Raw genomic sequence first — 27,767 nt, 5'->3', positions numbered from 1 at the left:
TACAGTGCATGCCAGTATATAAGCAAAGTCCTGGGCTTATGCCACGGCACATACACACAGACATGTTCCAAAAAGAGAAGAAGGGAAAAAAACTTTCTAATAAGCAACTTCAAGAAAAACTTCCAGTGGCATAAAGCATTCTGTGATTTATATTTACCTATTACTACGCCACATGTGCTACACTGAGTGCTCCCAGCGTAAAGCTCCTCTGTACCAACAGGAGAGTTGCTTGAACTATTTATATTACTTGAAAATAATAGTAATTTTATAATTTTGATAATAAATTAAACAATGTATTGTTATGAATACACTTACAATACCTGTTTTAATTAGAAAAAAATTAAAAAACTTAATGACTATGCATTTGCTGATTGACTATACTAATGTAAAATGAAATGAACATACTTCCAGGTTTAACTTCTAGTTGTTGTTTAGCATTTGATTCTGACCACGTCCACAGCCAGCTAAACCATCCTGCATTATCCTCTGGATCTTTTACTCCTTCTTTGTAAATCTTGTATCCAGCTTTCTTTACCTAAAATAAGTTTCCCCATAGGCAACAAATTATTGTTTTAGTAATCGAAAAAAACGTAAACAGGATATTTCTAAAATAAATCTCTTTTGAATTTGAATAAATGTAAACAAAATCACATACTAACAACATAACATGGTAACTGTAACATTTACCAAACAAGACTTTGGAATAACATATGAATCTCCTTGTGGCCTAGCAAGATACAAAGATACATAAATTGCATCCACATATGAACTCTGAAATTTTCATAGGCTCAATTTCTTACAAATAATTTCATTTTAACACAATAAACAAGTATTACAAAAACTTATATCAAATCTTCTAAACACACAAAAAACACATTTGAATTCTTAATAAAACAGTATTTTGCACAAACTGATATTACCTCTCATATCGACACTATTGTTATTAATCTAATGGTAATCTGAAATTACCTCAACTTCTGCCTGTTGTCTGGCTATGGTTATATTAAAAACATCCAAGGTTTTCTCCAACTCCTGAAAATATAAGTAAAACAAGTGTTACATATTAAACTTCAGAATATAAGCTACCACACTAAGAAAATGCAGTGTGAAACAAAAAACAGAACTTCATCAATATGTCCTCTCTTACATTCTGGGATGCAGTGTTTTCTTACATAAACAAACACACATACAGGAGCTTGGAAATTAGAGCAGAACAACTTGTAAACAGAGAAATCATCCCTATCATGAATAGAGTTATAATCTCTATAAATAGAGATACATTCAAAAACATACATACATGCACTGTTTAAAATGTCTTTCATTGGGGGTTTTGATTACAAATAAAAATAAACACATCAAGACCCTCTTAACTAATATTATAATAAAGCCTTCATCTTATAGACATAGTTTATATCTACGAAGATATTTCAAGAAGGCTTACTAGTACTTGAAATCTGTTAAAAACTACTCTTAACTTCTCTCCTTTTCAAATTGTTACAGTTATGGACACAAACTGAGAAGAGCTACAATCCTAACACATCCGTGCCTTCACATAATTACTTTCAAGTTTTAGGTTCAAATTTTCTCCACCAAAAGAAGCAACTACGACTTACTATTATTCTAGAAAACAGCATTATATGGAATTGTGCTATCCAGTATACTTAGAGAATTCCGGTTAAGACCATAACTAATGAAATATGAAACCACCTGAAAGGTCTCTAGACCCAAAAATTCCTCATTACTTCTTGTCTTCAGTTAGTCATCTACCTTAAAACTGAAAGGAAAATGTAAAGTTTCAATCTTTTCAGAATTTTCCATTGTTTGGCTACACTACTTTCAAGAAGCTAGTTACAGAAGGGGAGGAGAGAAAAATGTATAACTCAATAAAATTCAATTTAAAAAAAAAAAAAAGCTAGTTACTCCTGGTCTGTCCAAAGTATATTTTACCTGTTTTTTTTTTTTTTTTTTTTTTGGTTTTTTCGAGACAGGGTTTCTCTGTGGCTTTGGAGCCTGTCCTGGAACTAGCTCTTGTAGACCAGGCTGGTCTCGAACTCACAGAGATTCACCTGCCTCTGCCTCCCAAGTGCTGGGATTAAAGGCGTGCGCCACCACCGCCCGGCTATTTTACCTGTTTTTTAAAAAGTTCCTTTAGATTATGCCATAAGGCTAAGAGCAATACAAAAGTAATATTGATGTGGGATGTCCTTCAGTATACGTGTTGCTTTTTTTGGCTCATGAATAACACTGTTTCGGCCAATAGCTTAATAGAGTAAAGCCAGGTGGGAAATCTGAACAGATATACATCGAGAGAGTAGACGAAGTCATAGAGACACCATGTAGCAGCCTAAGGAAAGATGCTGGAATGCCGGAACCTTATCAGTTGGCCACAGCCTTGTGGTGATATATAGATTAATAGAAATGGGTTAATTTAAGATGTAAGAATTAATTAATAAAAAGCCTGAATTAATAGGCCAAACAGTGTTGTAACTGATATAGTTTCTGTGTGATTACTCGGGTCTAGGTGGCCGGGAAACATACGAGCAGTCTCTGCTTACATATTATAATTGAAGGCATATAATTGAACATGCTGCTATTAAAGACTATAGGTACCACAAAATTAAGATACAAATTATTTGTACAGTCAGGAAATCAGTAAAGTTCATGTAAGGATGGCAGACTAAGGTAGAAGTACAGCCAGAGACCAGGACAGGTAGCTGAGCAGGGCTACACAGGCACATAGATTAAAAAGGAGCTTACACATACAGAAGAAACTCCTCTAACACACAGTAAGACAATAACAACAGAAATATCATCTATCCGATCATCAACAGAGGAGTTTAAAAGCAATATGACAATCACTTCTGAGACTTACAAAAGAAATAACATGAAGCTTCACATTGTGGTGTATGTAAACCCAAATCCTTTTGAACTGAAAATAATATAAATTTCAAAAGCAAGTGAATGTCACCAGGTCTTTTATTACACAGCTAAAAAGTAAAATCCCTTAAACACCCAAATAAGAAAGAATATGGTCAGTAAAAAGCAGACTAAGTAATTAAAATGCAGCAATCACTAAAAGCTGGGAAGGGCCACAGAGCTGGCTCAGCAGGTGAGAGGGTGCTTCCACCAAGCCTGACTACCTGAACTTACATAGTGGGAAGGAGAAAGGACTCCGAGTTGTCCTTTCACACGCCAGAGTGAGCATGCACACACAAACACAAATAAATGTTAAGAACAAAAAACCCTAAGGAGAAATTATGCACAGTAAAGTATTCAATGATTGTTTTAAAATGCTAACCTCCAAAGACATGAGAATTTCAGGAGATGGCTTCTTACTTGTTAACTTTTTCTTATAAAATTCTCTATATTGTTTCATTTTTTGTCTATGGTCTCTAATATGCTTCCAAGACCACATCCGTAAACGGGGACAAACATTTACTTCAAGAATACCGTGTATAGCATAAGCCCACCTATTTAAAAAAACAACAAAAAAAGACCCCATACTTATACCCAGATCAACAATACCAAAAACAACTAAATTTATTTTCTCTAACATGAGTAACTACAACAAGACTATTAAAACAGCATTCTATCAGAACACTCTATTTATAGCAACATTCCACTAATTACTATATCTTGCAACAAAAAAATAAAACACTCAATTTTGTTAAAAAAAAAGTTTTGCACAACTTAATGCATAATTGGAAAACTAGTCAATAATTATAGAAATAGTTACTTTAAAATGTCCTACAAGTCATAGAAACTAAACTACAACTTAAAAAAGAAGAGCAAAATTTTTAAATTTAAAAATGGGGTTACATGGATAAACCTCCCAGAACCATCTCAGTTACTAATATTCAAGGTGAGTTAGCACAGCTCTAATGAGCCAAATGGAAATCTGGGGGGGGGGGGTAGGGGCTGGTGGTGAGGGGGTGGAGCACTGCTAGAAAAACCAAGGAAAGTTTTAATTATTTCAATATACTGATTCTTCTAGAGTACATGAAAACTACAGTATTTTAAGATTTTTAGTTGCGAATTATTTTAAAGAATTTCTTGAGTCAATTCATTAACACATAAAGGGAGCAACATATATTCCTAGACCCAAATCAGTTTGCACCAAATCTTAGAATAACTTTTAAAAACATAGTTAATTTAGTTTTGTGATACATTCTTAAATATTAGAAATAATAAAATTAGTTAACGTTTTTTTAAAACTTTCAAAACAACTGAGGCATTCACCATTCTTTGGCATGGTAGTGAAGAGGCACGCTGGGCTTGAACTTTCTGTAGGGCAGGTTTTGTGTCATCATGTCAATGGACTCGAGGAGCTCCATGAGACTGAAATACTAGAGAGACAGAGTTACAGCTTTCAGATGTTTCAGGGCTCCTATTCACTACTGAAGGCAAAGCTTACATTATCAAGTTTTAAAAGGAATATTTATGCAAGTACGAATTTCAGAAAACACTTAAATCTTAACTTTGCTTTTATCAAACAATAACTAACAATCTAAATGTCATCAAAGAAAATCACCTGTGGTTTATTAAACTCAATCACTATGGTATGCAGCTCAACGTCCAGGTTTATTTTGGGGTCAGAAAAGTCAAAATCTGATCGCCGATTCATCTGAAGCTTGGCATTAGCAGATATAGGTCGAAAAACTGAAAAATAATACAAATTGAAAAACAATTAGAGTTCCAGTTCAACCATCCTAGCACTAAGGAAATACTCCTTTACACCTCTTTAGCAGTCTCTCCACAGTCCTACATAGGAACACTGCTGAGAGTCTGCTTAGAAAAACTCTTCATCAATTAGTAGAGAATGAACAAGTTTAATTCTAGATTTAATTTAATTTTAAAGAATATTAGAAATGTTAAGATTATATTTATAATTGATTCCATTTTATGATCTTTCTCTGTAAACTTGTCCTCCTTTCAATTTGCATAAATAGACGGCAGAATATGATTTGCCCAGGATCATCTTCTTGGATCAAATGATACCAGTAAAAGTAATAAGTATGCAGAGGGAGAACAGTGACAGTATAATCTATGCTAGGATTAACTACTGAATTATAATCTAAATTGTATATAAATATAATATAATATGTTTGTATTAACCACCTCTAGAACATATTTTAGACATTAAACATAAATATTGTTGGAAAATAAATCAATATTTGAACTTTTGGACCTAGAAAAACAAAATCACTGATCTGCCACCTCCCCACCACCCTTCACTTTTGACTTGTGTCCTTACACTGCTAAAATTAAGGTTTATTTATTTCTTCCTTGTTTTTAATAGATATAAATATAAAAGTTACACATACTAATAGAAATCCACACACTGTTCTCATTCATGTATACATTGTAATTATACACTAGTATAATAATTTAAATTTCAATGTATTTCTCCTTGCTTTTAAAAGAATTATTTAGGGGGTGGGGGGTGGGAATGCTCATGGAGGCTGAGAGAGAACATCACATCCTCTAGAGACGGAATTAGATGAATTTGTAAGGCGCCCCACATGGGTGCTATAGAATCCAAACTCTAGTTGTCATGACTAAACAGCAAGCATTCTCAACCAGGCTAAGTCTGGCCTCACTTTTTAGCTTTTGAAACACACATGCTGTTAGCTACAATCAGTCTACTGTGGTGCAGCACTCCAGATCCTCTTGCTCTAGCTAAATGTAACCAATGATGATCCTTTCCTCATTTCTTCTCTAATTCTACTTTCTTATCCGTTATTTTAACTATTCCCTCAACAAGTTTGCTCTTTTAATACACCAGTACTTGCTCAGCAAAACCCAACTGCATACTTGGACCTAATAGCACAATGTGGCTAGAAAGGAAAAGGTGACAATCATAGTCATTATTCTTACTTTAATACTGTAAATATTAAGTGAATTCTTAATGTTATGGAGAGGGAAATCACACAGCACTCCCATGTTTACCCATCAACAATTTATTTTTAAATTGTTTTTAAGGTTGACTTTTTTGTTTCTATTGGCACTGACCAAATTCATACTACAGCCTGTTCCTGGTGGCCAGTTATCCAAGAATGAATTTTTTACTTTTAAAGGATTGATTAAAAAAAAAAAAAAAAAAGGTATGTGTCAGATTATCTACAACCTGCAAAGGCAAAATATCTGACTATATGGCCCTGTTGCGTGTCTAACCTACTCTAGGCCCAATGGTTTTCAAACCTGAGAACTCATCAGAATCACCTGTAGTGCTTATTATTACACTCTCTAGTGCCAGGAGAGTCAGATGCAAAAGGCCTTGGAGAGACTTAGAAATGTGCACTTGAAACAACGTTCCAAGTGATGATAAGGCTGCTAGTTTGAACCATACTTCAAAAACAATGCTGGCTTAAGTCCACTCTCTCTTCTACACCACTATTTCAAAGTTTCTCTCTTCAAAAGCCTACAGTACCTAAGATGTCAAAAATGCTTGCATACATACCCTGAAGAGAAATTGCATTAACTCCTATTACCTTCCCTACTAATACAGTTAATACCAAGACTCTTCTCTTACAACAAAAGTGTCTTAAAGATGAACTGATTATGTCCTGTTCTTAAGAAAACTCTAGACCATACAACAGATGCCAACCCTTTCCCCCACATCAATCCAGAAATCCAAATCTCTTGCATCATTAACTTTTCATGTTCTACTGGATCATGCCCACCTTAGCAAATAAAAAAGTATATTTCTCCCATTAAGTAGATGAGAAGAGAGGAAGTAGACTTGTAAGGAAGAATAACTCAAACCAGTTCTCCTTGCCTTCCTACAAATATGCAGCTATCAACTTATGAACATCAAATTCACTTTACAAAGCTTGCTTTAAAAAGAAAAACAAAACAAGCATAGTTTTAGGCCACTACTATTTTAGTATTTTTTCCCTTTTAGCATTTTGGCTAATGCTATGTCAAGAGAATTAATAGGAGGGAATTACACTGTCAGGTCCCGCAGTGTCCTCATTTAACAGGCTTAGACAGAGGCAAAAGTTCATTAACACCTAGCCCTGATCTAAGACGGCTTCTCTGGCGTCCAGTTACTACTGCACAGAGGACTTCCTCAACATCAGCCTTTTGTACTGCACAACAGCTAAGGACAGTCAGCAAACACCTTCCCCCAGGACCCAGCACAGACAGGAAGATACAGTTCCACGAGTCTCATCAGTCACAGAGTTGGATTTCCAACAAGCTTTGCTAATACAATAGTAGAGACATTCTGAACCTTAACCATGTTCATCTCACTTCACCAAGGTCTGGGTTTTAGTCACACAAGGGAGAGGGTCTTTTTTAGAACCTTTTCCTCAGCTCAGACACAGGGTTCATCTTTCAGCTTACTAGTCTCCTTCTCACCAGTCAATCCTATCAGTCCAATCTCCTTTCACAGTTACTAATTATTTTCTTTCTTCAATGGACTCTAAAACACAGAAAATGTAAGTCAAATCTAAATATATCATAAACATGATACAGAGTTATCAGACCTAATATTTCCTCTGAGAAGGAATTAAGAATAAAATAAACTTCAAAATAATGAAACTAAGATTTTGGCACAAAGGACTGGGCATGTAGCTCAGTAACAGAGTGACTGCCTGGGATCAATCCCCATCACTGAAAACAAACAAAAAAGAGAAACAAGGATAATAACAAAAACTGCCAAAATTGGCAGAAGAGCCACTTAAAGAAATTATAAAAAGGTTAAATAGCACACATAACATATAGAAATACATAAAGGAAACTTTCAGTGATGCCAAGAAAACTTTGAGGAAGAATATTCTATGCCTTATAATGTTAGGAAGCCAAATTCAAGAACTAAATTAAGCATCAACAACTGATGTTTATTGAGTATTCTCAAGGCTAAAATATGTTTTTAAAATTGTTCCTTTCTTCTATATTTTAGTAATTATCTTGTCATTATAAAGTTAATATATAGGCCAGACATATAGGTGAATGCATTTAATCCCAGCAATTGAGAGGCAGAGTCAGGAGAATGTATCAACTGAACTACAGTTTGATATCAGCCTGAACTACACAGTAAGTTCCAGGAGAGCCAGGGCTACATAGTAGAAGTTAACATAGTGGGGATTGAGGCCTGGGGGCAATATAGGCTCACTTAAAATAACTCAACAGTAAAAGATAAAATTTTTAAGTTCCTGCCTTTAATCTCAGCATTTGGGAAAGGCAGAAAGAACGTCTTAAATTTAAGGCAAACCTGGGCTACTAAAGCAACTTCTGTCTCAACAACAACAAAATATTTGAACACTTTATAAACATAAAGACCATACCACTGTGGTTATACCAGCTAGTGATATTAAACTGTACTTGTGATTCTGAAACACCTTAATAAACATCACTATAGTGGTCTACACAGTGAGTTCAGGACAGGCCCCAAAGTTACAGAGAAACTCTGTCTTGAAAAACCAAATTGATAATGAAGTTTTTTGAGGTTTTTTTGCCTTTTTTTTTTTTTTTTTTTTTTTTTGGTTTTTCGAGATAGGGTTTCTTTGTGTAACAGCCCTAGCTGTCCTGTAACCCTGTAACTCACTTTATAGAACAGGCTGGACTCAAACTCACAGAGATCCGCCTGCCTCTATCTCCTGAGTGCTGGGATTAAAAACATGTACCACCACCACCTGACATAATCCTTAAACTTTAATATAATTCATTAACATTCTTTTTTGTTAGACATTTTTCCTATTGTTTTGAAATGTAATCAAAAAGTCCAACAATAAAAATTATGTTAAAAGGGTAAAGTATATTTTGATATTTACATATATATATACACACACACATAACTAGGAGAAAATTTAATATAAAATAATCCAGTATATCAACAATGCTAACATAAAAGTTTATGTTAATTTTTCTAATTATATTCTTATTTTATCTAATAACTTACCAAAGTCATAACCATCTGGAACAATATTTTCATTGACAATACCATTTTTCAAGAGTACCTATTAAAAGATAAATTGTTTTTATTTATATTTATGCAAACATATCTTCATCCTACAAATTTATATTATCTACAAGAATATTTAAGAGCAATTACAAATAAGTAATTCATACTCTACAGGATAAAATTTTAAAATGGCTAAGTAATCCATCATTAACTGTTATGAAAGAATGTTCCAGTTAATTCTGTTTCTAAAAATCCTGCTGGATTTTGTTTAGAAGCAATACTGACTCTAAGGATGGATGATTGACTGGGAGTTAAACACTATTCAAAATATGGTACAACAAATATACATATAAATATTTACTTACCAATGATTCCTCATAATCATTCAGATAATACATCTGAGACTTCACATTCCAGTAAGCAAAGAGATTATCTAATCGGATTAGCTGAAAATAAATCAAGTTTATTAATGTCTATTAATTTTTTAAAGAATTTTTAATGTTTACTATGCTCAGAAGTCTCAAGTAATTGAATCTTACTCTAAATAAAGTAAACAGATATAATTCACATAAATTTTTGCACATGTAAACAAAAATCATCAACATCATCATTTGTCTTTCCAAAATTCTTTTTCACCAAATCAATGGGTTAGAATTTATTTTACCTTACGAACTAGTTTTTCAGTTTCATCATGTAAACATGGAATCCAATTTTGATCAGTTGTCTGAAGAGGAAAAAAAATATAAATAAGTAAAAAAAAATACCATTATATATACAATAAGCAAGTCATTATCTCTCATACCCTGAGACTAATTTCTTATAAAAATGCCTTTAAAAACGTATCATTTAGTCAAAAATACTATTATCAGACCACTAACCCTAATGCTTTGCTTTCAAGGAACTTCTTTGGTCAAAAACAAGCAGAAATAAGCAATTTCAAACAGGTAATTTTTAGAGATCTAATAAACAGCAGATAGAACATGGCAAAAAAAAAATTAAACACAGAGGTGTGCCAGATAAAACAACTAACCTAAAATCTTCAGAAAAAATAGTCTTATGATCATGATAGTTCATACACCATGAATAAAAACTACTCATTGTAAGATTATAATTCTAGACTGGAATATATAGTTTGGTTTGTTCACTTGTTTGTTTGGTTTGTTGTTGTTGCTTTTGGTTTTTTACAAAGGCCGAAGATATGGCCAGAGAATAAAACACAGGAAGAAAAGGGGAAAACCAAATACATTACTTAGGGTCCAATTTCAAAGGTTTTATAGACAATATAAAGACAAGATCACAGATTTTAAACGAAGGGTAATCAAAGTCACTGAGGACAAGGCCAGTATATAATAAGAACTCTTATCAAGGAACACTACAGGAGGTCCCAGGTTCAAATCAAAACACTTCAAAATTTTAAAAATTAAAAATGGGAAAAATCAGTAAGAAAGTCTTTATTTGCATATTTCTGTCCAAACTGGGTCTGTCTGGATATGCAGCCCAGATGGACTTGGCCTCATGATACTACCTCAGCTTTCAGATGGTGGGATAACAGCTCTGTGTCCCCACTCCTCACCAGATCATGATTTTGGAAAGATGGCTCACACTGCTGTGTGAAGAACTGACAGCAAGTATGGCTCCCAAACTTCAGCACAAATTATGATGACCAAGAATGACTTTGAAAGCATAGATTTCACACTGGAGATGTGGTTCAGTGGCAAATTGCTTACCTAACACACCAAAACCCAGCACTGCAAAACCTTATAATAATAAATATGGAAAACGCATATCAGGATGCCAACCCAAGAGTTTGTAACTCTTTGACTCTGGTATGGCAGACAAGTTTCCAGGAACCTCTAAAGGTAACAATTAAACCTACGGTTTGTGGGGTTCCAGAGGTGTATAGAAACAAGGATGGCACTTTCAGAGGGCCAGGTTTCACTACCCAGCACTCACATGGCGACTCACAATCACCTGTCACTCCAGTCCCAGGGGATCCAACACTCCTTTCTGACTTCTGTGGGCTGCTGTCATGTGCATATGGTGCACACAAATACACTCAGGCACACACAAATACACATAACATACTTTAAATAAATAAAACCACAGCTACTGTGGCAATGATTTTCACATTAGCAAATATAAATAGTAATTCTCTACATTTTTAGTATGCCAGCAGCACTGACAACAGACATCATCCACTTGTACTGAGTGATCTTTGACTTCTCCCACTCCCTCCCACTTCCTTTTCTTTTTCACTTGCAGACCATGTTTTATAAAGAAACTATACACAAAAATCAAATGGAAGATGTAATGCTGAACTGTAGTTAAGTTGAACTGTACTATATGTAGCCACAAAGATAAAAGTGAAAACCAATGTAAAATGAAGAGTAATTTACAGAAGAACTATATAAAATATCTGAATCAACTTAAAAAACCAAATTTATGATATGTGCCCTTACTTATTCAATTCCAATTCAGTCTGAGGACTTCCTAGACCACTTCTACACAGGTAACCAAACACATACCTCGTACAGGTCTGATGCTGACCTAATCATAATCATAATGATAAACCTGAGTATATTACACTATTTAAAAAGTTACATTTCCTTTTTGAACAAAGTACCTGCATGCTGAGATTTTGAAGGGAAATACCAAATGAGAGTGGTTTGTCTTGATTTGTGATCTAAAGAAAAACAAAGTAAATTACTTACTGGTTTAATCAGCTGAATAAAATCCACTTCATAGAAAAAGTCAGTATCAAATATTCAAAAACATTCTTTTCAGAATAATTCTTGTTATATTTTTTCTAAAAACAAATTGCTAAATATTAATGTGTTAGTGTTTTATAAATTACTATATTTATAGAAATATTTTTAAATTTATAAAAACACATTAAAATTGATACAGTAATCTGTTTAAAATGGGAGTGCGCTGAGTTGTGTGTCACTGAGTAAAGAAGTCAGGTGACAAAGGCAAAGTGCAGCCCTGCTTTGCTTCAATCTGAAACTCTGCATAATCCTTTACTCCAGGGAGACATCTGACTCTTCTATGTAGGTGGCTCAGTCTTGATAACTACTTTTCTTCTTAATGACAAATAAGGCAAAATGTAAGGCCCCAGTCTCAGCACCAGATCACAGACAAGCAAACCCAGCAGTTCACCACCATCACCTGCATTAGCACAGTCCAGAAGGCCCTGCCGCTTCTTAAAATGGACGGACCTAACTGAGATAGCCAACACGTTCAGCACCAACTTTTGCCAGTAAGAAAAAATATTCTATTTTTACATAAACTCTCCAGCCGTGTGTTTAAAAAAACCTCTATGCACTTTAGAATAAAAAATAACAGAAAATACTTTAGGCTCAAAGACCTACCTACTTGGGGCATGTTTTTTTTTTTTTTTTAAATATTTATTTATTTATTTATTATGTATACAATATTCTGTCTGTGTGTATGCCTGAAGGCCAGAAGAGGGCGCCAGACCTCTTTACAGATGGTTGTGAGCCACCATGTGGTTGCTGGGAATTGAACTCAGGACCTTTGGAAGAGCAGGCAATGCTCTTAACCACTGAGCCATCTCTCCAGCCCCTGGAGCATGTTTTAATAGGCTTGGTCTTCCCATGTACATACTGTTTTGTTTCAATTTCAGACTCTTCTGTCACCTTTTAAGCAGCATCTAGAAGCTCTCTCACATCCACAGATGTTTAGTGCCTCTCAAAGGTCTTGTATTATGGGTATGATTTTATTTTAAATGGGAAAAGGGATGAGTACACTCAAAGATTTATGTATATTGTTATTGTAAAAATCCAACTTCTTGTTAAGTTTTAATTGCTAAAAAGTATGTCTGAAGCTAAGGAAGCTATTTAGAGAAGCTGTTTCTTCCAAGAGCCAAGACCAAGCCAGGTTAATGACATAATCCTCTAGGCACACGTACTGCAGTTGTGCCATTTCTACCACACAAGATTACATAGACAAACTTGTCAGACATACACTTTTAAAAAAGTGATACAGTAACATTTAAAGCAAAAGGGGTGGTTATTTATAATTCTGCACTTGACACAATCTAGAATCACCTGAGCAGAAGTCTCAATGAGGACCTATCAAGATCAGGCTGATTTATGGGCATGTCTGGGAGGACAAGGTATGTGGGGGGGAGGGGTGACAGACTTGATGTTAACTGATATGCAGAGGCCCAGCCCTCGGTGGGTGGCATCATTCCCTGGGTTTGGGCCCTGTGCAGTGTAAGAGTGGCAGAAGCAAGATTAGAACAGGAGTGCACATTCATTCTGTCTTTGCTCTGACTGTGAATGTAACTCTCTGCTTCATGTTTCTGCCCTCACTTTCTGCAATGCCAAACCATGACCTGGATTATAGCCAATAAACCATTTCTCCCTTAAAGATGCTTTTGTTGGGGCATTTTATCACAGCAACAGAAAATCCAAAAACTAGAATAGCAACTAATTATACATTTAAAGAAACAATAAACTACTGAAGAGCAAAAAATAAGTTAACTCTACTTATTCCTAAACCAGTACTCTTTCCAGGAGATAAAATAAAAAGAAAAAAAAAATCTGTGAAATTAATTTACTCCCAAGACATTACCTTCATAACCCAAAGTTTTAATACTTAAGCAAAGTATAATCAAGCACTTATTAAAAATGTAACAATAAAAAGAAAAGATTGTATGGTCTTCAGCTCTCTGTCCTTCCATCTCCTAGTATTTATTAGGCTGTGCACTACAGAGCAAAAGTCAGTCACAGTAAAATATATACATGAGGAAAAATACTCACATCATCTTCATAACGAACATGTATATTGGAAATTTTCACTTGAAGATTTTTTATGATTTGAGTAATTAATTTTTCTGAAAAAGTGTCCTGTTTCTCCTCCGGAGGATTTTCTAAAATTGCAAATGTTCCTTTTTAAAATGAATGAGTCACATACCCTATAAATATTCACATTTATAGTATAAACATATTAAGGTCACATATCGCCTTGATAAAGAAAATGTATAACATTTTCAATAAATCATTTGAGATCTCCAAAATCTCTCATACCAAAGGATTTTCAAAAGCAACTAAATGCACAATGTTTAAAAGCTAGTTTCCTATCTTATAAGACTTGCGCCAACTATGGTAAGTTCATTGGTATTAAATTTTATAACCTGATTGTAAGGGTCAGAGGACAAGGACATCTGCCATGAAACAGTGTCTTATTACTATTATTATTATTATTATTTTGGTTTTTCAAGACAGGGTTTTTCTGTAGCTTTGGAGTCTGTCCTGGAACTAGCTCTTGTAGACTAGGCTGGCCTCAAACTCTCAGAGATCCGCCATCTCTGCCTCCTGAGTGCTGGGATTAAAAACGTGCACCACCACGGCCTGGCTTGAGACAGTGTCTTCTATAAAGGTCAAAATACTACAGTCATAAAACCTAACAGTATGGTCGCCTAAACAAAACCTGTACAACGACACCACCAGTTGCCATGTGTCAACAAATGCACAGGGGAAACTAAGAAGGCCCTACCACCAGGTGAAGACTTACAGACAACTCATGACTGGTAAAAAAGGGAGACTCAGTATCTTTCAGGGACAAGCCTCATGAAAGGTTATCTGTTGTGGGAGTTCAACCCATGTAGTCAATGACATTTGGGGTTGTTTGCCATATGGGTGTGGTTCTCTCTGAAAATGTGAGCAGATAAAATTGAGGAGGGCGTCACATGCATGTACATTCTCTCTCACTTGGGTGGTCAGAGCCAGAACTAGGCTTGTAGTTACTGGTCCTCATCACCTTGGGATGAATGAAGGGACAGCAGCAGCTGGATCAGCAGTAGTGACTATTTTGTTCTATATTCGTGAGTTTATTTTTTCATTGCACCCCTTAATAAATTGTTAAATAGACTTATCTGAGTTTTCACTTCACCCAGGACCCAACGTTGGGCATGAACCCATGACCCTGAGATTAAGAGTCTCATGTTCTACCGATTGAACTAGTCAAGCACTCAAAGATTGATTTTGGACTACAAACTGTTCAGGACAATTCCAAGGTGACTAGCTGACGTAGTCCACCTTCTTACACCACTCTAGCCAGAACTTCAGATAAGAACTTCAGTTAAGCCTTGCCCATTACTCTGAGACTAGCTACAAACGTTACAGCTTGTCTTCATGAGACTAAACCATTGTTGTAGCTTTTTACAGGATCCCATAGAGATACTGTCCTCCCCCAGACAGCTGAAAGTAATTCTAAGAAAACCACACCCCGAACAGTTGGGATGGATGGTTTTTGGTTTTCTCAAGGTTATGGATAACTGTCATCTGTAAGGGCTGATTATATATTGTTATATGGTTATGGACGTAGCAATAAAAATTAGACCCAGGATTTCAATGTAATAGAAAAAAAGAGGACAGACTAGGATAAGACAATAAGGAAAACTATTGTATCTACTTATAAAATAAATTAACAGCTATCAATTTTAGATAATTTGCATTGGGATGAATTCTTGCATATTGATACAAATGTAAAATTATTTTCCTCTTCATATTCAAAATAATTTGCATATTGATAAAAATTCAAATTTTTATTTGTCATATTGAATATATATGTTCCTTCTGTTTAAAATATTTTTATATATTGATACAAATGTAAAATTATTTTTGTCAAATTATATGTATGTTTCTACTTCTGCTTAGGATATTCTGTCTACTAATGCAAATTAAGAATATTTTTGTCATATTGCACTATATATTTCAACCTCTGATTAAGATATTTTTGATACTGTCACAATTTTTAGGTCATTGTCCTTAGACTGTACATCTGTTTACAGATTGTTTATTTTTATAATATAAAGCTTTAGTCTTTAAGTTATATATGTTATTAAGAATTACAGGTTAATAATCACCCATATTTGTCATACTTTTAGCTATGGTACTTGGGTTTTCTAGATGTACAAAGATGTAGTCCACATAGACAGGCAATCTTCAAAAACTTCAAAGACCTACAGAATATAGCATTTAAATGTTTTAATAACTAGACTGTTGTGAGTTCTCACTTCAGTTATCCAAACTCAAGAGGATAGTCCTGAATACATGTACATCAGAGTAACACTAAGTAGATTTAGCAGGTTGAAGTTATATATGTGTGTGTGTGTACACACTATTAATAATAGCAATAATAATGATAATGAGACCAGGTGGTGGTGGCAGGTGCCTTTAATCCCAACACTCAAGAGGCAGAGTCAAGTGGATCTCTGAGTTCAAGGCCAGCCTGGTCTACAGAGTGAGTTCCAGGACAGTCAGGACAGTTACAAAGAGAAACCCTGTCTCAAAACCAAAAAAATAAGTGCTCATGAATTTGAGAGTTAGTAGAAGAAACATTAGAAATGCTGAAAGAGGGTATGGGAGGTGTAGAAATGATGTTTAATGTCTTTGTTTTATAGACTTATGTATCTAAAATTTTGTGCATAAACTGTATATTATTTCCACCCATTCTATCAAAGCTTAAAAACACTCCCACAGCTCTCTATTTCTGGCAGATCTTGCCTTTAAATTTGGAAGTAAAGCTATAGAAAGATAACTCCTCTGCCATCATCACTTGATTCCAACTACTTTTAGGGTAACCAATGACACAGATGTCAAAAATAAAATCATAATCCTCATCGTAACTGATACTCCATCAGGGTATAATATAGTATTTGCTTCTTAATATAGTCATATAATCTCTTTCCCATGAAACCATAAACTTCAATTTTCATCCTATTATCTGCCATTCTTTTTTAAATAGTCTTTTGTGAGTCTTCTTCCTCTATTCAATCACTAGGTGATAGGCTTCCATTAAACTCAACCCTAGAATTGTTTCTCTTCTCATTCTATGCTGTTACTGCAGAGAATTTCATTCATATCCTAAAATATTTAACTGCTACCCTAATGTTAGGAACTTTCAAAACAATAGAAGAAGTAAAATGCAGAGTGGGGAGATTCTGACACATTTAGTAAACAACCAAGTGGCCAATATGGCTAGGAGAAAGAATGCAATGGGATTCAGAGCTAATTATGAATGATGGGAAGTAGAAAGCATTCCAATACAAGATTTCAATCTATCTTGTTGAAGTTCTTAAACTTCATCCTGGTAATAAGGTGTCATCAGTGAATTTCATACATTTGTATTTTGGACCTAAGTAAAAATAAGAAGTTCTCATTAAACATAGTTTATTTTGCATGCATTTCCCTTTTTCAGTAAGACCTCATTACAGCAAAAATAAAGGACATAAAAAAGAGAAAAAATGAAACAAACAAACAAACAAAAACTAGGTAAATTCCCAAGGCCAGAAGAAGGTAAAAAGACTTGGGGAAAGGCAACAAAAAGCAGATGGCTTCAGTCAAGCTGAAGAAACTTAAATCCTCAACAACCCAGGATGTTGCTGTCATTGAATCATAAGATAAGAGTTTAAAACCAGGATTCTGAAAGATTCAGGGACCTAAAATCACACAGCACAGAAACAGTAATCAAGGAGCATACTTAATGAAAGAGGGGGATGTTACAAGAGCTGGTTAAGATCACTGTGCTTTTCCATAAGCCCCAGGTTCAATGCCCAAACCCACATGATAGCTCACAACTATCAGTAACTGCAGGTGCAGAGGATCCAATGCCCTCTTCTGACATATGCAGGCACCACGCAAGCAAATGGTGTACAGACATACCTGTAGACAAAATACCCCTACACATAAATGTAGCTCAGATAATAAAAACCCAGAGACAGATATTAGGATTCAAGCAGAAAGATCAGAGAAGCAAAGCAACCAACCACTAGAGAGCTCTTACCTCTACGAAAGCTTCAGACTGAAGATTGAGTTCCTATCTCAACTCGCCTTATATTCCTTTCCAGTGGTGATATTAAAGGTGTGTATCACCACCGCCTGGCCTCTATGGCTAACTGGTGTGGCTGCCAGGATTAAGGTGTGTACCACCACTGCCTGCCCTGTATGGCTGACTACAGTGGCTAGCTTTACACTCTGATCTTTGGGCAAACTTTGTTAGATCCCAAACAAAATATCACCACATTTCCCCTTTTTTGTCTAATACAAAAAAAAAAAAATAAGATTATAACTAATATAAGAAAAAATGTGTAAGGTTGCGAGATATCAAAAGATAGTTTGGGATGGTAATGCAACTTATGATAGAAAATATACTTACCAAGATAATATAGATAATGGAGTATTTTCTCTGGATTTGTCAAATGCAAATGGAATAGACATTGTTAATATACTGAGATTGTATATAGCTATTGTTCTTATTATATATAGTTTTTCCTATATTAGTTGCAATCTTTTTTACATTAAACAAAAAGGGGAAAATATAGTGATGTTTTATTTGTGTATTAATAAATAGAGCTTGGCTGAAGATCAGAGTGCAACGTAACCACACTAGTCAGTCATGCAGGCCAGGCAGTGATGGCACACACCTTTAATCCCAGCACTAGAGAGGAATATTAGCGGGATAAGACAGGAATTCGCTCTCTTCAGTATGAAAATTTCGTAGAGGTAAGAACTCTCTAGGGGCTTGGCTGCTTTGCTTTTCTGATCTTTCAGCTTGAACCCTAGTATCTGTCTCTGGGTTTTGATTACTTGGGCTACACATAAAATTTAAAAACTTTTTAAGGAATTGGTTGAAAATCTGTACAACAATCATGTGTGTAGGACTCCACCCTTTCCCAGCCCAATGGCTAAGAAACTATCTTTTGTTGTTCAGCCTACTGAACATGTAAAAGTTTATCACAGATAAAACAGACCTAACAGGCTCCAAAATCTGATAACAGTATATGGGGAACAGGATGAGCCGACACAAAAACAGAGATAAATAAAAGGCTTCATAATAAAGTCACATCTGTATTCACTCACTAAGTAAGTAATAAGTTACGGCTTTTAAAAATTTATTTGCCAGGAAAGGTGGCACATACCTTTAATCCCAGCACTCAAGAGGGAAATCAAGCAAATCTATATGAGTTACAGACTAGCCAAAATATATAGTGAGTCCCTGTCTGTCTCTGTCTCTCTCTGTCTCTCTCTCTCTCACACACACACACACACACTCTTACACACTATACTATATGGGTGGAGATATACATATATATATATATATATGTATATATATATTTTTTATTAGAGTTGAATATCTGATTCAGTAGTAAACATTCATATCATGTGGTCAACTGTCACAGTCCAAAACCAAAATATGAACATGTAACATAAATTTAACTTAATGTAACTATGAACATCTTATTTAGCAATATGGTATTTCTCTAGGGAATGCATAAAGGAATTAGGATAAACATTGTTTTTATAAAGTACAAGTCCTATACTACTATTTTACTTTTAAATCTATGTATATGTACTATCTTATTTAGAAATAATTTTTAAAGCCTGGCAGACTTAGGAAAGGGAGGATTTTAAAAAAAGGGATAAATGACTACATAGACTATGAAGGCAATGTGTCAAAGAAAGTAGAATTAATTACATGTGATATTCCCACAGATTGTGTCAAGTTTCTAATGTTTGCCACAAGGCAAAACATATATTAATAGTTTAATTTTCATTTTAAACAAAAAAACCAAAAGCTCAAAGTCAGGCAGGAAGGCAGACACATACAGTCCCAACACTAAGGAGGCAAAGGCAAGAAGACCATGAATTCAAGGCCAACCTGGGCTACAAAGTACATTATAGGCCAGATTGGGCCACACAGCAAGATGTTTTTTTCTCACTAAAAAATAAAAAAAAAAAATCTAGTCTTTTCTCACACACACACACATACACACACACACATATTATCAGTGTATGGTAGGAATGCTAGTAATCATTCATAGGATTTCAAGATATTTAGCTATTCAATTATTCACTTATTCAATAAGTGAATTATTGAATTCACTTATTCAAAGTGGAATAAAAACAGATGAATAAGAGAAAACTTTAAAGAATTGGATATCATACACTTACAAGCTAAAAGGAAAGACCTACATAGAGAAGAAGTAAGAATAAAGATACAGAGAGTCCCTAGTAAGAGTCACAAGAGGACATCTGGAAAGGAACTAGGTTTCTGTGGGATAACTCTTCCATTGACGATCAAGTACCTTAATAATGAGCCATGTGACCTACATTGAACTGAGGCCAAAGGGGGGTACAGATTAAAGCAAATATTAAAACATTAAAGGATTAGTATTTAAGAGTAAACAATATAAGGGGAATACAAAGGCAAAGGCTAGAAAGGTAAGATGTACTTGATAAATTCGCTAATATTAAAAACTGACTTTACCTCACAAGAAACTATTATTTGCCTTAAATTTCTGCACGTAAAATTTCTACACACATAACAAAAACATACAAACCATGTAACTTTCCAGGTAATAAAATGGTTTCCTGCTTGTAACATAATCTCAGAGCCAGGCAGTGGTGGCGCACGCCTTTAATCCCAACACTCATGAAGCAGAGGCAGGAAGATCTCTATGAGCTCCAGGCCAGCCAGAGCTGCTACACAGAGAAACCCTGTCTTAAAAAAATCAATCCCCACCCCAAAAAAAAACACCAAAAAACCATAATCTCAGTACATCCATTGGAAATCAATATTCTATTACAATATTTCCACGCTTTATTGCCACTGTTTACTGACAGTTTACCTTGATCAACTACTTTCTGCTTTGCTTCTTCTATTCTTTTTAGTTCCTGCTGCTTTGCTTCCATTAATTGCTTTTCTTCTTTGATAGGATCATATTTTATTCCTGCAGAAAATGTGAAAAAAAATTCAGTTATCATAAATTTAAATATACTTATACCAAAAATCATCCTTGAAAATAATAATTCAAACAAAATTTACCGAGACTTAAAAATAATTCAATTTGAACCTACAAATCCCAAATTAAAATCCTAAATTAACTTCAACAAAAGTATGTGGTATTTAAAATATAAATTTTAAATGACTTACTAGAAGAAGGCACTATAAGTAAATAGATTTCTTCCAAAACAGCTTCAACTGGTTGAGTATAAAGATTTTTCCATGGAATTTTAAGTGTAAGACTACCTATATTAAAATAATAAGAAAAAGAATATTGTTCATTAAACATATGTCTACCAATGTACTTTCTTATAAAGTTTTAGAGGAAATCTTTGAAGATCAGTAAAACAAGCGACCTGTGTCAGGTAACCACATTTCTATAAAATTGACTGCACTTCTATATAACTCATTTTAAAATGGGTACTTTTTCATTCAGCAAATACATTAGGAAATACACTAAGTGGTAAAAACACAATAAAAGAATCTTGCAAATATAATATTAAAGAACGACAGGAACTATGTGAAAAGTATACAAATAACATCTCAGCTGATTCTGTTTGTCTTGAAAATTAACTTATTGCCATTTTTTAAAAAAGAAAAACAAAGAAGGTAAACTTTAAAGAAAGTAGGTCTATCTACTCTTATATGTGTGTACAAATATAAGATACTTGTTTTTATATAGTTTCATACTATGGTACTGGGATAAAAACTGTGATGTGTTACATTGCCAATGTAACAAAATTGAGAACCACTATGAAACAAGGTGCTAGGAGTGCCCATGAGGACATTTCTTGAGAGGTTTAACAGAAGATGGAAGACCTATTTGAAAGGTGAGCAATACAATCCCACAATGAATAATGAAGAGAGAGAGCTAGCACCAGCATTCCTCTCTCCTTCCTGATTAGACAAAATGTAGCAAACCACCTCATTTTCCTGCTGCCATCCCTTCCCGATCATGATGAACTGCACCCTCAGCCAAACCAAATAAACCCTTCTGATCCTTCGGGGTTCTTGCTTCATAAAGAGTCTGCCAGATATTCTGCAGGACCATAAGAAACTGTCAATACAAGTGGAACTGTCTTTGAACTTTCCTGCTTCATGGAAAAGTCTGCCAGATACTATGGGCCAGTAGGCTGAAGATGGATGCCCCAAGGGTACAGAAGAACTTTGGGTGACTGTCCAGGTAAGGAGATGTCTCTGTCAATTCTAGACTTTTGGAAGTTGCTCAAACTGCACTTCCTGTTTATTTAGGTAATATTGTATCCTTCTGGAGTCTTTGATGAAATTGAAGAATATAGTTTTCCCTAGTTATGATAAAGATAGATATAAATATGGTAACTGTAATTCTTGCTTGATACTTGTTTTGTTATATGTAATTTTACTATATTAAACTTAAAACCTTCTTTTTATTTAAACAGGAAGAGGAAATGGTGTGGAAACTTCTATGTTTTGCTTTTATTGGTTAATGAATAAAGCTGTTTCGGCCAGTGGCTTAGCAGAAAACGACAAGGCAGAAGTTCCAAGCAGATAGAGGAGGAAAGAGCAGGCAGAGTCAGTGAGAATGCAAGAAGCCATGTAGCCATCAGAGGAAAGACACGAGTTGCCAGCTGGAACTTTGCCAGTAGGCCATAAGCCTCATGGTAAAATATAAAGTAATAGTGGTGCGGAACAATTGTCTATATTCTGTCAATTATGTTTTAAATAAACACTGATTGGCCAGTAGCTAGGCAGGAAGTATAGGTGGGACAACCAAACAGGAAGTAGAAGCTGGTCAATGAAAACAGGAGAATTCTGGGAAGAAGGAAGCCCATTGCTCCGCGGTCCTGTTCATCCACCGAAGGAAGATGAGACATCCTCGCTGAAAAAGGTACTGAGCCATGTGGCTAACACAGATAAAAATAATGGGCTGATATAAATTATAAGAGTTAATAAGAAGCCTGAGCTAATGGACCAATCAGTTTATAATTAATGTATACCTCTGTGTGATTTCTTTGGAACTTAACAACTGTGGGAACTGAGCAGGACAGAAACCTCAGACAACATAATAGAAATGTGTTGACGTAAGATGTAAGAGCTAGCTAGAAATACACTTAAGCTATTGGCCAAACAGTATTGCAAATAATATAGTTTCTGTGTGTTAATTGCGGAACCAGGCAGGATGGAAACCTTCACCTACACTCTTCCACCTTCCCTTCCTTCCTTCCTTTCTCCTTCCCTCCCTCCCTCCTCCCTTCCTTGTTGCTTGTATCAGGCACTTTGTCATAGCAATGAGAAAAGAAACTAGTGAGACTCTCAACCCTCTTGGTATATTTTTATATTTTTCTTGAATTGAGGGTATATCAACAAACACTGAAATTCAACCATAATCTGTGTAAAGCTTAAGTGATTTCTGGCCAATGTCTAAAAGCAACATACAAGAAATGTATTGTAAGGTTCTTTTACAATATAATAATAGGATTATTCCATCCAACTTTGTATTTGTCGGATTGCGTTATAGTAAAGAAGTAAATGAAGTCAAATCAACTTAGATTATGAAAAAACCTTACACCATGATTACAAGTCTTTAAAAAATTACCAATCCAAACTATGAGAAACATGCAATAATTAAGATGTCAGAAGGAAAATACCCAGTGGTATTTTCCCCTTCTTATTATGCTAAACTGTCTTTAGAGGGACAAGACAAAATTTAGATTCTAAAAATGTCAAATAAAAATTTCCTGTGGCATACAGTCTAATAAAAACTCTAGGAACAATATACAAAATTGTGAAGATCATCATCACAATATTTTTATATAAGCTCTCAGATATTTTCACAGTTTCAGTAACACAAAATAAATTCTATTATAGGAAGAGACAGACAGACAAACAGAAAGGAAGAAATGATTCAATTTAAGACACTATGATATCAACCTTTATAACATTTAAATTAACGCACAACAGAATAAACTAAGGATTCTAAGAGACAATTTTATTAAACATGTTACATTCTTACATTTAGTTTGTTTCTGTTCTACCAACAAATGAACTACTTTAAGTTCACACTTTAAACTCATACTTTAATGAATTACAAACATGTATTTAAAAAGACAAACAAACAAAAAGCACTTTATTTTCTAGAATAAAAAACCTGGGACAATTTCTATAGCACAATCAAGGCTCCATTTTGGTCGCTAGATACAGTATGCAGGTGACCCAAACCCTTTATGTCATGCATCTCATACTTATCACACAATGGCAAACATAACTAGACAGAAACTAACACAGTTGCCATAGTTCCTTCAGGCCTGTCAGATGTTACTTTGACTCTCAACTCAACTTTAAGACCTACTAAAATGAGCAACTACTGTTCAAGTAGTACATTAACCCACAATATTTTTAAGTTACGCAATTAAATTGTACATAAACAAAAACACACAAATTTTATATTTTAAATTAATGCTCATAGACATTAGGAGGTTCACATTACAGCAATAACAGTTTAATTATGTAAGTTGCTTGCCCAACAAGGAGAACACCCCAGTGATAAATATGGCTTACCTATATGGCCAACCTTAACTTTGAATGGTACATCCAATTCACTCTATAAAGTAAATTTGTAAAAAAAAAAAAAAAAAAAAAAAAATTAACCATATAAAATTCAACAATATAATCATATTGTTCCTAAAATCATTTATATTATTTTAATTACTTTGCATGTTGATTATCTTCAGTATTCACTTAAATTTAATGATTTAATTACAGAAAGACTCTTTTTAGAGTAAATAGTTAAGTATAAACTAATACTGAACAGAAGAGCTTTTATAAAAATTAAGACTTTAATTCACAAAATTGGCATTTTACAAAATAATAATTTCAAATTTACAATATAATTACAAATTTACAAAAAAATAATTTCAAAACTGTTTTTCTTTGCCAATAGTAAGAACAACAAGCTGGGTCTTTGTACTATACCGTAATATGTAAAACTCAACATGAATCAAAACTAAACAGAAAATCTAAAGTTTAGAGCAGGGATTCTCAACCTGTGTTGGGCTGCAATCACTTTGGGGACTGAACACCTTTTCATAGATGCCACCTAAAGTCACTGGAAATATCACAGATTCACATTATCATTTATAAAGTTAAAGTTATGAAATAGCCACAAAAATAATTTTATGGTTGGGGGTCACAACATGAGGAGTTGCATTAAAGGATCACCGCATCAGGAAAATTGAGAACCACTGATTTAGAGGAAAACGAAAGAAATAATCTTCATGAGAGACGTCATGGAAATGAAAACAAAAGCACAGATAATGGAAAACTGGATGAACTGGTCTTTATCAAATTAAAAATATTTATACATCAAAGAACACTATCAACAGATAAGCCAAAAATCAAGTAGCTTACCAGGGATCAGTATACAGAATGAATAAACAAAAATCTCAAAAATGTCAATCACACCAACAAAACCTAATTTTTATTTATTTATTTATTTTTTTTGGTTTTTTTTTTTTTTTTTTTTTTTTTTGGTTTTTCGAGACAGGGTTTCTCTGTAGCTTTGGAGCCTTTCCTGGAACTCCCTTTGTAGACCAGGCTGGCCTCGAACTTACAGAGATCCGCCTGCCTCTGCCTCCGAGTGCTGGGATTAAAGGCGTGCGCCACCACCGCCCGGCTCTAATTTTTATTTTTATTTATTCATTTATTTATTTATTTTTGCTTTTTTGAGACAGGGTTTCTCTGTAGCTTTGGAGCCTGTCCTAGAACTAGCTCTTGTAGACCAGGCTAACCTCAAACTCACAGAGATCTACCTGCCTCTGCCTCCCGAGTGCTGGAATTAAGGGAGTGTGTCACAACGGCCCAGCTAATTTTTAAAATGTAAAGATCCTCGGGCTTCTGCCTCCTGAGTGCTGTGACTGAAGGCATGAGCCAACAAGCTCAAACTTCTGGTTTTTTGGGTTTTTGTTTTGTTTTGTTTTTTAAGACAAGTTCACAATATAGCTCTAGCTGGACTGGAAAACTCTATGTAACCTGAACAGGCTTCAGTCCCCAGTGCTGTGATCTCAGGTGTGAACCACCCTGTTCAGTAAAGAGGAAAACAAACAAACAAACAAACACACTATTACAACAGAAGCGCAAAATAATCTTTTCTCCAGTTGTTTTTTAAATAGGACTTCTGGAGTCGCCCTCCATGGGAAATATACAAAATCATTGCTATCACTAATAGATTGTACCTTCTCTAGATTATTAGATTTGTCACTTTTTCCCCCTTCTACTTTGTAGCCACATAAAAATATTTGATGCAAGTCTATCTTTGCCTAGAGAGTTAAGAATACTGAGCTGCACCTGTAGTTCCTAGTAGCCTCTCTATATTGTTATTTTATCAGCTTCTCTACATGGAGGTAGTATATTTTGAGCATTGGTGAATATATTCTGCATCACAAAAAAGGGGGAACTAGCCAAATAATACAGAATATTCAAATGAGACCACACTCTTGATGACGCTGGCAAATGTCTTCAATGCCTATTTGTGCGATAATAAAACAACTACTATTCAACTTTACAAGCACAGAGTGTTAAGAAAGAGTAAAATTTTTTTATTGTACTGTAGAGTCATTTTTAAGCCTTTATAGAGTTAAAATTGTGGTAAGTCCTTTAGGAAAAATATTTTTCCAGAAATGATTATATAGTAACAACTATGGACAACCTTTGGATTGTGATGTGTGAGTGGATGATATAGTTGGGTTACTAGGAAATCATAAAAAATGTTCTCTGAGGAGAAAATAGTGTGATTCCACTAGAGACAGAGATCAATGTGAATTTCTATTTGGCTCATTCTTACTCATTTAGTGATTTACTGTATAAATCCACATGACTTTTAAGTTTGAAAGTTTATGTTGTGATGTCATTATTAATGTGAAATCTTAGGGATGAACAAGAAAAGAAAGGCTGTGGCTTAACAGGGATGTGTTTTTAGATCAATGACAGAGGTTAGTTATGCTGGTTAACTTTATATCAGTTTGATACAAGCTAGAGTCACCTGAGAGACGGTAACCCAAGCAGAATAAATGCCTCCATAAGATGGGACTATAGGAAAACCTGCAGAGTAATTTTTAAATTAGTGATTAATGTAGGAGGACCCAGCCCATTGTGGTTGGGGCCATTCCTTAGTTGGTGGTCCTGAGTCCTATAAAAAAGTAGGCTGGCCAGACGATAGTGGCACACGCCTTTAGTCTCAGCACTCAGGAGGCAGAGACAGATGGATCCTGAGGCCAGCCTAGTCTACAGAGAGAGCTCCAGAAAGGCTCCAAAGCTATAGAGAAACTGACTCGAATAACAATAATAATGATAATAATAATAATAATGTAAGTAGGTGGAGCAAGCCATGGGAGTAATCCAGTAAGCAGCACTCCTCCATGGCATCTGCATCCGCTCCTGCCTCCAGGTTCCTGCTCTGATTGAGTTCCTGTCCTGACCTCTTACAATGATGAACAGAGATATGGAAGTATAAGTCAAATAAACCCCTTCCTCCCCAAAGTTGCTTTGGTGTTTCAACACAGCAATAGTAACCCTAACTAAAACACTCACAGATGTAGGAAACGGGAAAAACACTTCACCACATAAAAGGCAAAGAGATAATTATAATCATGGTGATTTGCATATTTATTTTTAATACATGATCAATATTAAGTTCTCTGCATACAACAGAACACTCACTATTAGTACTTGAATATTTGTGAGTATTCATTACTTGTTACATGAAAGATCAAAGAAGCTAAAGTTTGGTGCACAGTCACTGTAAATGATTTCTCATTAGTAAGCAAAATGCACTGAAATGTCATGCTTTGTTCAAATGTACTAGAATTGGAAAATAAATATAACAATAGCTGTCAAAATTATCTATTATACTTTATATTTCTTACTTGCTTTGAGCATAAAATTTCTTTTTTAAAAAAGCCTGTTCTGAATAAGGCTAAATCAATACTGCAACTGAAAATACATTTTAAATCTTTGTCATGAATTTGCTTAAGTGTTTGCAAGTGGTATCACTGTTGGTTATACAGAATTT

The 27,767-nt window shown here is 34.7% G+C and overlaps 1 protein-coding gene across 3 annotated transcripts in view; it reads right to left on the bottom strand.

Moving 5' to 3' along the window:
- Window positions 1-27,767, bottom strand: part of Vps13a (vacuolar protein sorting 13 homolog A) — a 198,768-nt gene that overhangs the window by 151,539 nt on the left and 19,462 nt on the right. For all 3 annotated transcript variants that reach the window (XM_057777994.1, XM_057777996.1, XM_057777997.1), the window contains exons 3-15: window positions 24,260-24,302; window positions 20,873-20,968; window positions 20,568-20,669; window positions 13,696-13,805; window positions 11,532-11,591; window positions 9,573-9,632; window positions 9,274-9,354; window positions 8,906-8,963; window positions 4,532-4,659; window positions 4,240-4,346; window positions 3,299-3,470; window positions 970-1,032; window positions 406-535 (exon numbers count right to left, since the gene is read on the bottom strand). In XM_057777994.1, coding sequence (XP_057633977.1) covers window positions 406-535; window positions 970-1,032; window positions 3,299-3,470; window positions 4,240-4,346; window positions 4,532-4,659; window positions 8,906-8,963; window positions 9,274-9,354; window positions 9,573-9,632; window positions 11,532-11,591; window positions 13,696-13,805; window positions 20,568-20,669; window positions 20,873-20,968; window positions 24,260-24,302 — 1,210 coding nt within the window. The remainder of the gene's footprint in view (window positions 1-405; window positions 536-969; window positions 1,033-3,298; window positions 3,471-4,239; window positions 4,347-4,531; window positions 4,660-8,905; window positions 8,964-9,273; window positions 9,355-9,572; window positions 9,633-11,531; window positions 11,592-13,695; window positions 13,806-20,567; window positions 20,670-20,872; window positions 20,969-24,259; window positions 24,303-27,767) is intronic.

This window comes from Chionomys nivalis, chromosome 8 (genome assembly GCF_950005125.1).
Source record: "Chionomys nivalis chromosome 8, mChiNiv1.1, whole genome shotgun sequence".
In the NCBI taxonomy this organism is placed as follows: domain Eukaryota; kingdom Metazoa; phylum Chordata; class Mammalia; order Rodentia; family Cricetidae; genus Chionomys; species Chionomys nivalis.
Note: the sequence above shows the minus strand (reverse complement) of the source record. Positions and strands in the feature narration are given on the sequence as shown.